Genomic DNA, 13,742 nt, shown 5'->3' with positions numbered 1-13,742 from the left:
GTGTGTAGAAATGCTTTGTTAAGATGTGGGTGGAAGGCGTGGACAGGAACTCCTGGCTGGCGGCAGCCTGTCGCCCCAGAATACATCGAACCCTTAGAAGACTTCACCCTGGAGTGAGTGACCACATTCACACAACTTTATCACAGCATACTGTTATAATTGTTCCATTTTGTTGTAGTTATTGTTGCTAATCTCCTACTGTGCTTTTTTATAATTAAACTTTATCATAGATAGGTACAGGTGGGGCAAAAGTAGGTTTACAGTTGTTAGTATGAAAAATAACCCAGCAATTAGTAAATAATCCTACAAGAGTAAACTGTTTTGTATACTCACAACTGTAGACGTACTTTTGCTCTGCCCTGTATATGTAGGAAAAAAACATAGTACATATTCTTGGTCAGTTTCAGGCATCTGTTAGGGGTCTTAGAATGTATCCATCGTGGATAGGGGGGGACTGCTGTACTCATCCTTCTTCAAGATACCTGTCTGTTGATTATAGAGGGTGACTTTATCTTCCCATTTACATTTAGGACAGAACCCATTTTCCAAAAGTGCAAATTCCTCTGATGTGCCATCTATTAAGTCAGGTAAGAAATACTTGTGATTTTGTAATATCAAGAAGATTTCTGAAGTAGTCTTTAAAGTGATACATCTACTCAAATGCACTTTACCCTTGAGGGCCTGTTTGTTTTCTTGTTAGTTTGTTTTTTTGTTTGGGGTTTTTGTTATTTATTAGTGATGTTTATGAAATCATGGTCATTTAACAAATATTTATTAAATGTCTACTGTGTGTCAGATATTTGAGTACACGAGGGCTGTGGAAGTCAAGAAAACATGCGTGGTGTGTACAGAGTATTAAAAGAGCATGTAATTTATTCAGTGGTGGGAGGTAGGTTGGGGCTCCAGGGAAGACCGCATGGAGTGTTTAAAGCAGACGCCTGAACAATGACAGTAAAGTAGGCAAAGGTGGATGGAAGCAGAAGCAGAGACAAAACATGTGCGGCAACTTGTAAGAATGGTGTGAAGAGCACAGAAAGCAAAGAAAAAGTGGTGCTGAATGAATGATTTGGGGGCAGTTTGCCTCTCTGCAGGAGCCAAATCATGCAGAGTCACACAGTCCATAGTAAGGATTTTGATCTTTATTCTAAGGTTGTTGGGAGGCTGTAGGTTTTAAGCAGGGGCATAGCATGCCACACTGCAGAGGAGGAATGCATACTAAGAGACTGCAGTCCACGTGAGATTGAGTAGTGGCCTGGCCTAGGCCAGTGGTGGAGGGACAGGAACAGGAAGAACTGAGGAGGTGGTTCGGAAGATGATAGAGTGTAGAAGTTGGGGTATGAAAAATGACTCAGTTTCTTGGCTTCTGTACTTGAGTGAATGGTGGTGCCAATTACTGAGTCAGGAAACACCAGGGAAATGCAGGCTTGGATAGGAAGATGACGAATTACTATTGGATATTTGGGTCAGGAGCTCAGGAGAGTAATGTCTCTGAAATCGAGATATAGAGTGAAAATCATTGGCATTAGTGTAGCAGTTTAAACCATGGGCATGGGTAAGGGAGCATTGGGGGAGGATGTAAAGTGAGGAGAAAAATGAGCTTAGGGAATCCCCAGCATTTAAACATGAGATAGAGGTGGACAGGAGAGGAGCCATCAACAGAGCGTAAGACCAGAGAAGGAGGAGGTAAGTAAGTGTAACGAGGTATCTGAGAAGTCAAGTGAGGAGACAGTATCAAGGAGAAAGGAACACTCAGCTGTGCAGAATGCTGTTAAGAGGAAAAATAAGATGATGACTGAAAAGTATCCACCAGATTTGGCTACATAAAGTTTTATTGAGTACTTAGCAAGAGCAGAGTCTGTAGGGTAGTAGGGCTGGAAGCCATGTTACATTCATATGAGCAGTGAGGAAATGGGAATAGCGTGTAGACAGCTCTTGAGAAATTTGGCCGTATATGGGGAGGTGAGGGAAAATGGTGGCTGGAGGGTAGGGTAGAGAGGATTCGTTTGGGTTTTGTTTGTTAAGTTGGGAAATTTGAATAGCCAATAACAAGGGAAAAGTCAAAGATGGTGTAGCCGTTGATAGGACAAATGTCTTCACAGAGCAAGAGGGGTGAGGTGGAGAGCACGAGGAGAGGCATTACTGACCTAGCTAAAATAAGACACCATTCTTCCATGCTAACAGGAGAAAGGAATAGATCTGCGTGTGTTGGGTTGGCAGGTTTTACGGTGGCGAGTTGCAGTAGTGCCTGTCTAACAGCTTTTGTTTTGTCTTGGAACTCGGAAGGAGGTTATGTGTAGTTAATAGTTTTAAGGTTACAAAGTACATTTCTTTTTATGTAATACAGATTAAAGTGTTCCATGTATTATTACAGAAGTCAGAAGTCCTCTGTTTTACCACTATTAAGTGGGGGTTTCTTTCTTATGAAAGGTGCAGTTACCTCTGGCAGCCAAGGACGAGTAAACCCCTTCAAGGTAAAGTCTTTCCAGTGATAATTTCTATTTAAATACATTTCCATCAAGAGAAATATAGGGTCTGGCACAAATAATATCCCCTTTTTATTATATAAAAATATTTTATTACAAAATCATAAGCATGTATTCCTGTAACATAACAATGTCACACTCAAGCACACCATGCGACATTTTAGGTGAAATGTTCAAATTCCTCTCCATCTCGTCTGAGACATTTGCGCGCCCTACCAACCACCCTCGAAGGCCCTGTATTTTCCCACCATGTTATGACCCTCCCAGGTTGGGGGCCTTAGAGACCGCAGCAGATCTTTGTGGAAACAAACACAAGAGCAGCACAGGTTCAGGGGTTCTGTGTTTTGCCTATTTCTGAATACCTATTTTTCTTGGGAATGTGGTATTTGGGAATATGTGGATCAGTCTTAATTTGGATTGTACCAAATTTAGTCAGTTTCCAAAATGAGACTACAGTGCAAACGTAACTGAAATTTTAAGGAAAAATAAATTACAGGGATTCTTTTTCTTTAAACAAAATGTTAACACAAGTTTGTTCTTTAGGTATCAGCCAGTTCCAAAGAGCCAGCCACTTCAGTGAGTTCAGGACGTTCTGCTAACATTTTAGACAATATGAACAAATCATACAAGAAATCTACTGCACTTAATCGAGCTACGAATAATGAAAAGTCTCCAGTAATAAAGCCTCTAGTTCCAAAGCCAAAGTCTAAGCAGGTACTGGTTACCACATCTGCAGTAAACATCACATGATCTGTTTGTCGTACTTTGGTTCATTTCACTGTTTCAGGTGTGGGACGGGAGGCTCCGGTTGTCGTCATGGGTTGTCTGGCGAGGGCAGAGGTTCTCCATTCTGGGTTTGCTTCAGAACCACTTTCGCCGTCAAAATATATGCCCAGACCCTGGGGACTTGGGCATCTATCTTTTTTTTTGGGGGGGGGGTTATTTTAATTTTCCAGGTGGTTCTGATAGGTATTCCTGTTTAACGATGACTGGAGTACCTGGCTGTAGTCTTCCCTTGTCCTATGTTCCCATTCGGCTCCCCAGGTTTCATCCCGTCTCGGTCATGAGTGAAATAGATCTCCCATTTATCTCTTCTGTTTCTTATAACTCTGTTTATTGAGAAAACATGGAATTTGAAGTATGGTTTTGGGGTGTGTGTGTGTGTGTATGTGTGTGCATGCTTATTTTCTGAGAATTTAAGGGCTTAACATGTTGGTGTAAGAATTCTAAATAATTATAAATATTTTTCCACATTTTTCAAAACGTGTGTATATAAAATCATACTTGATTTTGTTGTAGCACTCTTTATGTTTGTTTTCACAGGCGTCTGCAGCATCCTATTTCCAGAAAAGAACTTCTGAAGCTGATAAGATTGAGGAAGTGAAAGAAGAAAACCCTGAAAATTCATTGTCTGAAACCCCAGCCACATGTTCTCAAAACACGGAAAACCAAAGGTCGGTGCGTAGGGAGATTTCGTGTTCCCAAGACACAGTCTCCCAGTGAAAACGTATAGAAGCAGCAAAAACACTTAAGCAGCCCTGTTGTTTGTTATTATAAATCACTCACTGACACTGGTAGTGGGCATTTTGAATAATTACAATTTTGAGGAAGTCACAAATACTGATTTATGCCTGTTTATATTACTTATTAAAATACACTTTTTAAGAAAAAGATTTTACTTTAAAAGAGGGTTTCTGTCGTGAGTGGCACACGTAGGGCAGCTTGACTCCTCTACATGCGGAATTGACATCAAGAGATTCTGGAAGCATAATTTTTCGGTACCTGGGCAGCTGTTGTTGGTCCTGGCACCCTTGACATACTAAAAAGAAATAAAAATAAAAAAATAAAAATATTGTATTTATTTATTTATTTTAGAGAAGGGAAGGGAGGGAGAAAGAGAGGGAGAGAAGCATCAATGTGTGGTTGTCTCTCACACCCCCTACCAGGGACCTGGCCCGCAACCCAGGCACGTGCCCTTGACTGGGAATCAAACTGGTGACCCTTTGATTTTTCAGGCCGACACTCAATCCACTGAGCCACACCAGCTGGAGTGAAAGTGTGCTTTGATAAATTGGATGTTTTAAATTGTAGGTACATTTTATTAGGACACTATATTTTATAATTAGTATTTTTAATAGATAATATGATTATATAGCAAAAACATAGTCAAAAGAGGTGTGATGAAGAGTAAATCTCTTTCCTATTTATCCAGTTCCTCTCTCCACAAATAGTCTCTACAGCCAGTTTCTTACATAGCCTCCCACAGTTAATCTGTGCATGTACAAACACTGCTATTAGTCTTTAGTTGTTTTGGGTTTTTGTTTTCTAGAAATGCTAGCTTACACATTGTTCTGTGCCTTGCTTTTTTTCACTTAGCAGCTTTTGCAGGTCATTTCAGATTTCTACACAAAGAGTTTCTTTCATCTTTTTATATGAATTTAATGGATATACCATAATTTATTTGGTTCTCTACTGGTGGAGAAAGGTCCTTTTTTTATTTTTTAAAATATATTTTATTGATTATGCCATTACACTTGTCCTATTCTCCCCTTCATTCCCTTCCACCCTGCACACCCCTCCCCCACCATCCCCCCTTTTATTTATGTCCATGTGTCACAAGTTCTTTAGATTCTGTATTTCCCATAGTATTCTTGCCCTTCCCCTGTCTATTTTCTATCCATGGTCTGTGCTACTTATTATTTGTACCTTCTATCCCCTTCTTCTCCTCCCACTCCCCTGTTGCTAACCCTCCATGTGGTCTTCATTTCTATGGCTCTGCTCCAAATCTAGCTGTCCTCTTAGTTTGCTTTTGATTTAGGTGTGGTTGTTAATAACTGAGTTTGCTGTCCTTTCACTGTTCATATTTTTAATCTTCTTTTTCTTAGATAAGTCCCTTTAAAATTTCATATAATAAGGGCTTAGTGATGACGAACTCCACGAATGTGACCTTATGTGAGAAGCACTTTATCTGCCCTTCCATTCTAAATGAAAGCTTTGCTGGATAGAGCAATCTTGGATATAGGTCTTTGGATTTCATGACTTGTAATACTTCTTTCCAGCTCCTTCTTGTCTGTAAAGTCTCTTTTGAGAAATCCGCTGACAGTCTGATGGGAACTCCTTTGTAGGTGACTGTCCCCTTATCTCTTGCTGCTTCTAGGATTCTCTCCTTCAGTTTAATCTTGGCTAATGTAATTCGGATGTGCCTTGGTGTGTTCCTTCTTGGGTCCACCTTCTTTGGGACTCTCTGAGCTTCCTGGATTTCCTGGAAGTCTATTTCCTTTGCCAGACTGGGGAAGTTCTCCTTTATGATTTGTTCAAATAAGTTTTCCACTGGTGGCTGTTCCTCTTCCCCTTCTGGTACCCCTATAATTCGGATGTTGGAACGTTAATAAAGATGTCCTGGAGGTTCCTAAGCCTCTCCTCATTTTTTTGAATTCTTGTTTCTTTATTCTTTTGTTTGTTTGTTTCTTCTTTCTGGTCCATTCCATTGATTTGAGTCCCAGTTTCCTTCCCATCACTGTTGGTTTCCTGTGCATTTCCCTTCATTTTAATTAGTTTAGCTTTCATTTGTTCATCTAATCTGTGACTAAAATCAGCCAGTTTGGTGAGCATCCTGATCACCAGTGTTTTGAACTATGCATCTGATATGTTGGCTGTCTCTTGGTTGCTTAAAAGTATTGGCTCTGGAACTTTGATTTGTTCTTCTGATTGAGCCATTTTTGGTCAGGTCGCGCCTGTTACGTATGAGGGGCAGAGGCTTAGGTGTTCAGCAGGGCATGGCAACCCAGTCATTGGGTTGTGATGCTGTATGTGGGGGCAATGTCGGAGAAGGGCAGTGGAGCTTGTTCCACACTCTCTTGGGTTTCACTCCCCTCTGCTGCTTCCCACAAGCACATTGGGCCCTTTTGGTGCTGCTTCCTGAGTGGGTGGGCTTGTGAACGTTCTAGGACTCTGTGGGTCTCTCCAAGGAACTCTCCTGTGAGGCTGGGAGTCTCTCCCAGCACCTTGACCCCTGAAAGTTTTTTTTTAGTCCATGCTTTTAGGCTTTATTTCTCATCACTGGGGCCCTGGGTTGCACAGTCTGTCTCACTGCCTGTTTTTTGCCTGATTTATCTGTGCATGAATGTGTATCCGAGGTCAGCCAACCACCTTGCTCGCCTCACTGGGTTTGCTGGTTCCTCCCCGCACCCGGGTCACCAACCACCACCTTTTCCTGCTGGGATCCCTCTGCCAGCAGCCAACTCCGCCCCTCTTACTGGTCTGTATGAATGGTTCGTTGTCGAACTTCGGTACAGTTCAACTTCCTGTCTGTTCTGGTTGTTTTTTTGTTTCTAAATCTTTGTTGTCCTTAAATTTGGTTGTGCGAGGAAGTACAGTGTTTCCACCTATGCTTCCATCTTGGCCGGAAGTCCTATGTCCTGTTTTTCTACCACTGCAATATGTTACCACATTTCTTGATTTGTCATGCTACGTTTATTTAAAATGTGTCAGTTAGCGCTGGCTGGTGTAGCTCAGTGGATTGAGTGTGGGCTGCGAACCAAAGGATCACCAGTTCGATTCCCAGTCAGGGCACATGCCTGGGTTGTGGGCCAGGTCCCCAGTGGGGGCCATGTAAGAGGCAACCACACACTGATGTTTCTCTCTTTCTCCCTCCCTTTACCTCTCTCTAAAAATAAAATAAATAAAATCTAAAAAATAAATAAAATGCATCAGTTAAATTGAACAAGTCATTTTATTCTTATTATGTTAACCAGTTTAATTTGAGAGGGTAGCTATGTGTTTTGTTCTGTTTTGCTCTGAATTCAATTTAGATATTAAACACTGAAAATTTTAAGAAGATTCAGTGTTTTATACTATCAACAGGATATACACAAAAAAATATACTCAGTAAATATTAAATGTTTGCATTAAACCCTCACTTGACCCTCACTTGTGACCTAAAGACAGTTGTGTCAGAAGTGAAATCTAGTAAAATCGACCAGTGTGCTATGTCCGTGTTTGACATGATGATACAAGAAAGTCACAAGTCAGCCGCGAGAGCCAGGGTAAGAGGATGGCTAAAGAGCTTGGCAGAAATCCTGAAGATTTCTGGTTTGGGAAATGGAGAAAGAGTCTACCTGCCAAGGCCACGTGGAAAAACTTTATTGTTCCGGGGCGGGGGGCTAAGTGGGATTGGAGACCTTGAGCCTGTCAATATTAAAAAAAGAGTTGAAAGTGCAGAGTTCGTGTTTGCCGCACTTAGAAAATACAAGTGTGAGTAATCCCTTCGAACTGACCTTACAGAGGATTTTTCAGTTCATTATTCCTGTAGTCTGCAGGCAGTGTAAAGTAATATATAATATGATTATGAACAAGTATAATCAGTTGTTTCTCTCTTCACACAACTATGCAAAGAGTAATGGTTAATTACTAATCTGGAAAGGCATAAAGCACTTTAAACAGTATTTCAGGTATCACATTTTTTCTCATGATTATGCTCTTTTAGGCCAAAGACTGGGTTCCAGATGTGGCTGGAAGAAAACAGAAGTAGTATTTTGTCTGACAATCCTGACTTTTCAGATGAAGCAGACATAATAAAAGAAGGAATGCTTCGATTTAGAGTATTGTCTGCTGAAGAAAGGAAGGTAAGGGTAATTGTGTTGAGGTTGAGATTGCGGTGAATTCACAAGTTTTTTTAAATTCTTATGGAAAATACCTTTTCTGTTTTTGAAAATAGAATACATTTTGATAAACTTTGGGTGGAGAGGAAATTAAGTAACTAAAATGTCAGCATGGAACATACAGATATATAGTAGTTATTACTTAGTGCATCTGGTTAATTTGGGATCAGGTATATTGTTTACATCTGTATTAGTTCCTATATATTTTACGTTAGGGTTCTACCCCAAGAAAAAGTTCATTACTTATAAATTAAAAGCAAATAAAATGAATAAATAAAAATGAAGTTAGTTCACATTTTTAGACTGGTACTTTAGGGTCTTGTAAGCAGAATTTTTAAAGACACTATTTACTTACACTGAAGACTGCTCTTGTGGGGAAGAGCTGGTGTTCAGTTCCAGCCTTTCATATGGAAAGGAGAGCCGGTGGCTTGTACCTGTTGCTCCTCATGTAAATTTCTGCTACGGGAAGGAAGGCTAGGAGCAGCTTTCTGTTGCAGTGGGAAGGCGTGTGTGTAGTGTATCAGGTAAATCCTGGGACTTCACTTCCCCAGGGATGGCGGTGTGCAGCGCGGGCACCCAGTGACAGATTCTTGCCATGAGAAACCGGGTTTGGTGAGGAAAGGTATCGTCAAATGAGGAAGCAACTGGTCTAACCACCTCTAGTCTCATTTAGAGTCTCAGCAGCAGCTTTGTGTTTCTTATTTTTTAGAAGGTATTTATAAAAGCATAAAAATTCTGCCCTGGCTGGTGTAGCTCGGTGGATTGAGCACGGGCCTGCGAACCAGAGGATTGCGGTTCGATTCCCAGTCAGGGCACATGCCTAGGTTGCAGGCGGATTCCCTGCAGGCCAACTCCCAGCAGGGAACACACGAAAGGCAACCATACATTGATGTTTCTCTCCCTCTCTCCTTCCCCTCTAAAGATAAGTAAATAAAATAAAAAATTTTAAAAAAAGCATAAAAATTCTAAAAAATTAGGTAAAATGACCTCTGAATGAATCAGACTTTATGTAGCAAAAGGAAGCAAGTTGGCAAAAGTTGTGATTGTTTTTGAATACTTACAATTGTAATCAATATTTTCAAGATAAATCTTAAACATTTACTTACATCCAATCTGTTCATGTGAGAAATTCTATGGCTCAGAGTCTCTTTTTCTATAGTAAATAAATGGTGAGGAATATAAAGTAGGAGAAGTAGGAACTATTATAAATGAAAAGAGATTTAAGAGACAGATGAAATGAGTGAAGCTGTTAGGTTCTTGGTTAGTGAATAGAGGCCAATCCCAAAAGAATATACACAGTACGTAACATCCCTGAAATGACAGTCGGAGGGATGAGGAACAGATGGAGAGTGGGGCCTTGGTGCAGAGTAGGGGCAATGTGATGGCTCCTCGTGGGGATGGGACTGTTCTGTATTGTGAAGGTCGTGGTCAACACATGAACCTGCACTAGAAGTGATCACACACATACTCAGAGGGATTTTTGATGTTTGCGTCCTTGTTGGGATATAATATGGCACTACAGTTTTGCAAGATTTTTACCATTGGGGAACCTGGGTAAAGGGTACACGGGATCTTTCTGTATTATTTTCTACAACTGCATGTGAATCTACAGTCTCAAAATGGAAAGTTTCACTTTAAAAACTACTTTGCACTTAATATGGTTATATACAAGCATAGTTTAGATTGAAATGTCATAGAGGTACAATGTAAATTTTTTAATGTACTCTGCAATTAAGTAATAAGAAATTTCTTAATGAGATTCCTTATGATTAGCTTAACAATTCAAGTGCTAATTATACTACTTTATATACAGGAATATTACCTGAAAAATGTTTTTAATGATTCTCTATTTCTTTGTTATTGAGTAAAATTTTTTTCTCCTCCAATATTTTGACAAAGGCATGGGCCACCAAGGCCAAAGGAGGAACTGCAAGTGGTGAAACTGAAGCAAAGAAGCGGAAGCGCATGGACAGTGAAAATCAAGAAACTGAACACCAGGAAGAAAAAGCGAAGGAGAATGTGAATTTGCCTAAAAAGCAAAAGCCTTTAGATCTTTCTACAAATCAGAAACTGTCAGCTTTTGCATTTAAGCAGGAATAGAGTAAGGAAGTAGCCTTAGGAGACTATGGCTTTTTCTTTACTGTCTTTGATGGATCTGGACTTTTAAAAAAACTTTAGAAAACACTATGTGTTTTTAAAAGAGTTTAAAAACAGTTGTTTGTCTTTGTAAGGTAATGCAGTCATTATACTGGTGTACGTGGCCAGGAACGTGTAAAAACGATCATTTCTGCAGATCCCATGGGAAGCCAGTTTGAATTTGTTTTTTACCTTCCAAACCATTAAAAGCCAAGGCAGCTCTGCCTCTGAGCATTGCCGTGCCCTGTAGGCATTTCTGTTGTTGGGTTGTCATGTGCTGGAGAGAACTCGGGTAGTTCTCTTTCCAGGTGTGTCACCGCACGCTGCTCTCTGTCCCTACTGGACCCAGGGGCCATGTTTTTTAATGGGGGCCCTAAACATGTAAATAATTTTGTAGATGAGACTTTTGCTTCTGTTTGTTCTGGAAATTTCTTCATATGTGGCTTTTAATTATCTGTATAGCCTAGTTTTTAAAAAATGAATAAAACTTTCACATTTTCATATATAGCTTGATATGGCCTTAACATTTTATTTCCGTGGAATAGAAATATTTTAAAAAATATATTTTATATTTATTACTATAATTTCCTCCACTGTCCTCACCCTGCTGTACATTATACACACAGAAGAGAAGAACTGAAGGTAGTATGGGTTTTTTTTTTTTTGCTTTTATTTATCTTTAGAGGGGAAGGGAAGGAGAGAAGGACAGAAATACCAGTGTATGGTTGCCTCTAATGAGTCCCCTGCTGGGAACTGGCCTGCAACCTAGGCATGTGCCCTGACTGGGAATCAAACCACAATTGTGTGGTTCGCAGGCCTGTGCTCAATCCACTGAGCTACACCAGCCAGGGCCAATAGTATGTTGATAGTATGTAGCCCAGGGCATAAATCACGTGCTCCTGGTAAGGTACTCTGGTGGCCAGCATTAGCAGTACTTTTCTGAGCAAGCCTTTGAAGAGAGTAAAGAATCAGAGAAAATGTTTACTTTTTTTTTTTAGAAATAAGACTTATTTCATACTTTTTAAATTATTATTTTAAATAGAGCTTAATACAGATGCAGCCACTTAGTGAGGGCAACGTACAGGAGTGGGGATGGGTAGATAGTAGTAAAATAAAATGAAGTTGGAAGGTTGGAATGAAAACTTGGAAATCAAGTTTATAGGTTGGAAGGAAAAAAGTATGTTAAAAGTTTAGATGTATAGAAGCCAAAGGATATTTCTTATGTCACAATGATTTAAGGTTATGAAAGAATACATTTCTGATTTTTTAAATTTATATCTAGTATTGAGAGACATTATAGCACAGTGGTTAAGAGCACAGATTTCCATACCGGACTGCCCAGGTTTGAAAACCCGCTGCAATACCTACCAGCTGAATAACCTTGGGTAATTTCTGCCTTTGTCAACTCATCCATAAGATGGGTATAAGTAATAGTATCTATTGCATAGAGTTGTTGTGAGGATTAAATGAGACAAACGCACTTAGTTCCTAGCACATAGTGATGTTTAATATAAATGCCAGCTATTATAATACTATTGGGTATTTTATCTTGATTTGTCATTCAGTTTGATGGTGAGCACGAATTCAATTTCAAGATCCTGCAGTAAAGGTTTATTTTTAATACTTTGGAAAGCACGTTTGTGCTTTCCAAAAAACAGATTTTGTTTTTATTTCCTCAACTTCCTTATTGTACATAGTATACAATACTTAAGGATATGACCCTTGAGTATTCTATTTCAGATCCATTGGAACCTGATAACATCAAAGATTTGCAAAGGATTTTTTATTTATTTATCTACCTATCTATCTATTTATTTATTTATTTATCTTTAGAGGGGAAGGACAGAGGGAGAGAAACATCAATGTATGGTTCCCTTTCGTGCATCCCCTGCTAGGAGTTGGCCTGCAGAGAACTGGCCTGCAACCTAGGCATGTGCCTTGACTGGGAATTGAACTGCGATCCTCTGGTTCGAAGGCCTATGCTCAATCCACTGAGCTACGCCAGGGCTGCAAAGGATTTTTTTAATCCCCTTTTCTTTGGCTGAAGGGAGGTTTTTGTATTGACTTGGTTTCACTTATAAATCAGAACATTGAAACAAAGAAACATTATCCTTATTTCTTTGCTGTATGAGATTAAACCTCTTTTTTTAAAAATGTTTTAGAGAATTGAGGCTTAATGGTAAGAACATGAAAATGGAAATAATTTATTAATCACTCTCATGATATCAATAATATTGCCTATTCTAAACTTACTAGGCACTATAGAAAGTTAACATGCTTAATTTTATTCTCTAATAGCAAAAACTTCTTAAACAGGAGGTTATTTTATAGTTTCAAATTTATCAAAAGGTCATTATCTCATTATTCCAGAGAGCGAGCGAGTGAGAGCTGGATTAGGCCTGCCACCTCCGGGGACCATGGTGACCCGCAGCCTCTCACAGCAGTGCAACAGCCTGTGGGAGCCACAGTCGCCAAAGTGGAACACATCCCTTTAGACAACAGGATGAGACCCTTCCACGTAGAAAGCGTCTTGACTGGTTGTCCGGTGGGCTCTTTTGTTTTCCAGCTGCTTTATTATAGAAAGATAAAGTTTCCCCCCCGGTTTTTTAAATATATTTTATTGATTATACCATTACAGTTGTTCTATTCCCCCCTTCATTCCCCTCCACCCTGCACACCCCTCCCCCACCATTCCCCCCATTTAGTTTATGACCACATGTTTCAAGTTTTTTAGATTCTATATTTCCCCTACTATTCTTGCCCTCCCGCCTATCTATTTTTTACCTACCATCTATGCTACTTATTTCTGTATCTTCTCCCCCCTTCTCCTTCTCCCACTCCCCTGTTGCTAACCTTCCATGTGGTCTTCATTTCTATGGTTCCGCTCCCAATCTAGCTGTCCTCTTAGCTTGCTTTTGATTTAGGTGTGGTTGTTAATAACTGTGAGTTTGCTGTCCTTTCACTGTTCATATTTTTTATCTTCTTTTTCTTAGATAAGTCCCTTTAACATTTCATATAATAAGGGCTTGGTGATGACGAACTCCACGAATTTGACTTTGTGTGAGAAGCACTTTATCTGNAGGATGTGCCTTGGTGTGTTCCTTCTTGGGTTCACCTTCTTTGGGACTCTCTGAGCTTCCTGGATTTCCTGGAAGTCTATTTCCTTTGCCAGACTGGGGAAGTTCTCCTTTATTATTTGTTCAAATAAGTTTTCCACTGGTGGCTATTCCTCTTCCCCTTCTGGTACCCCTATAATTCAGATGTTGGAATGTTTAAAGATGTCCTGGAGGTTCCTAAGCCTCTCCTCATTTTTTTGAATTCTCATTTCTTCATTCCTTTCTGGTGGGATGTTTTGTTCTTCCTTCTGGTCCATTCCATTGATTTGAATCCCAGTTTCCTTTCCATCACTATTGGTTTCCTGTGCATCTCCCTTCATTTCAATTAGTTTAGCCTTCATATGTTC

General features: G+C 39.8%; 1 protein-coding gene and 1 non-coding gene across 2 annotated transcripts in view; both read left to right on the top strand.

Moving 5' to 3' along the window:
- Positions 1–10,792, top strand: part of WDHD1 (WD repeat and HMG-box DNA binding protein 1) — a 62,768-nt gene extending 51,976 nt beyond the window's left edge. Inside the window, exons 21-26 of the mRNA XM_037054348.1 lie at positions 531–587; positions 2,428–2,471; positions 3,027–3,197; positions 3,807–3,937; positions 7,969–8,107; positions 10,043–10,792. Coding sequence (XP_036910243.1) covers positions 531–587; positions 2,428–2,471; positions 3,027–3,197; positions 3,807–3,937; positions 7,969–8,107; positions 10,043–10,243 — 743 coding nt within the window. The 3' untranslated portion in view covers positions 10,244–10,792. The remainder of the gene's footprint in view (positions 1–530; positions 588–2,427; positions 2,472–3,026; positions 3,198–3,806; positions 3,938–7,968; positions 8,108–10,042) is intronic.
- On the top strand, positions 4,167–4,296 carry LOC118992664 (U11 spliceosomal RNA). The gene has a single exon (XR_005067683.1). It is a non-coding gene; the product is annotated as a U11 spliceosomal RNA (small nuclear RNA).
- Positions 10,793–13,742: the final 2,950 nt, after the last annotated feature.

The sequence above is a fragment of the Sturnira hondurensis genome, unplaced genomic scaffold, assembly GCF_014824575.4.
Source record: "Sturnira hondurensis isolate 20B ecotype Veracruz unplaced genomic scaffold, ASM1482457v3 Scaffold0008196, whole genome shotgun sequence".
Lineage (NCBI taxonomy): Eukaryota > Metazoa > Chordata > Mammalia > Chiroptera > Phyllostomidae > Sturnira > Sturnira hondurensis.
Note: the sequence above shows the minus strand (reverse complement) of the source record. Positions and strands in the feature narration are given on the sequence as shown.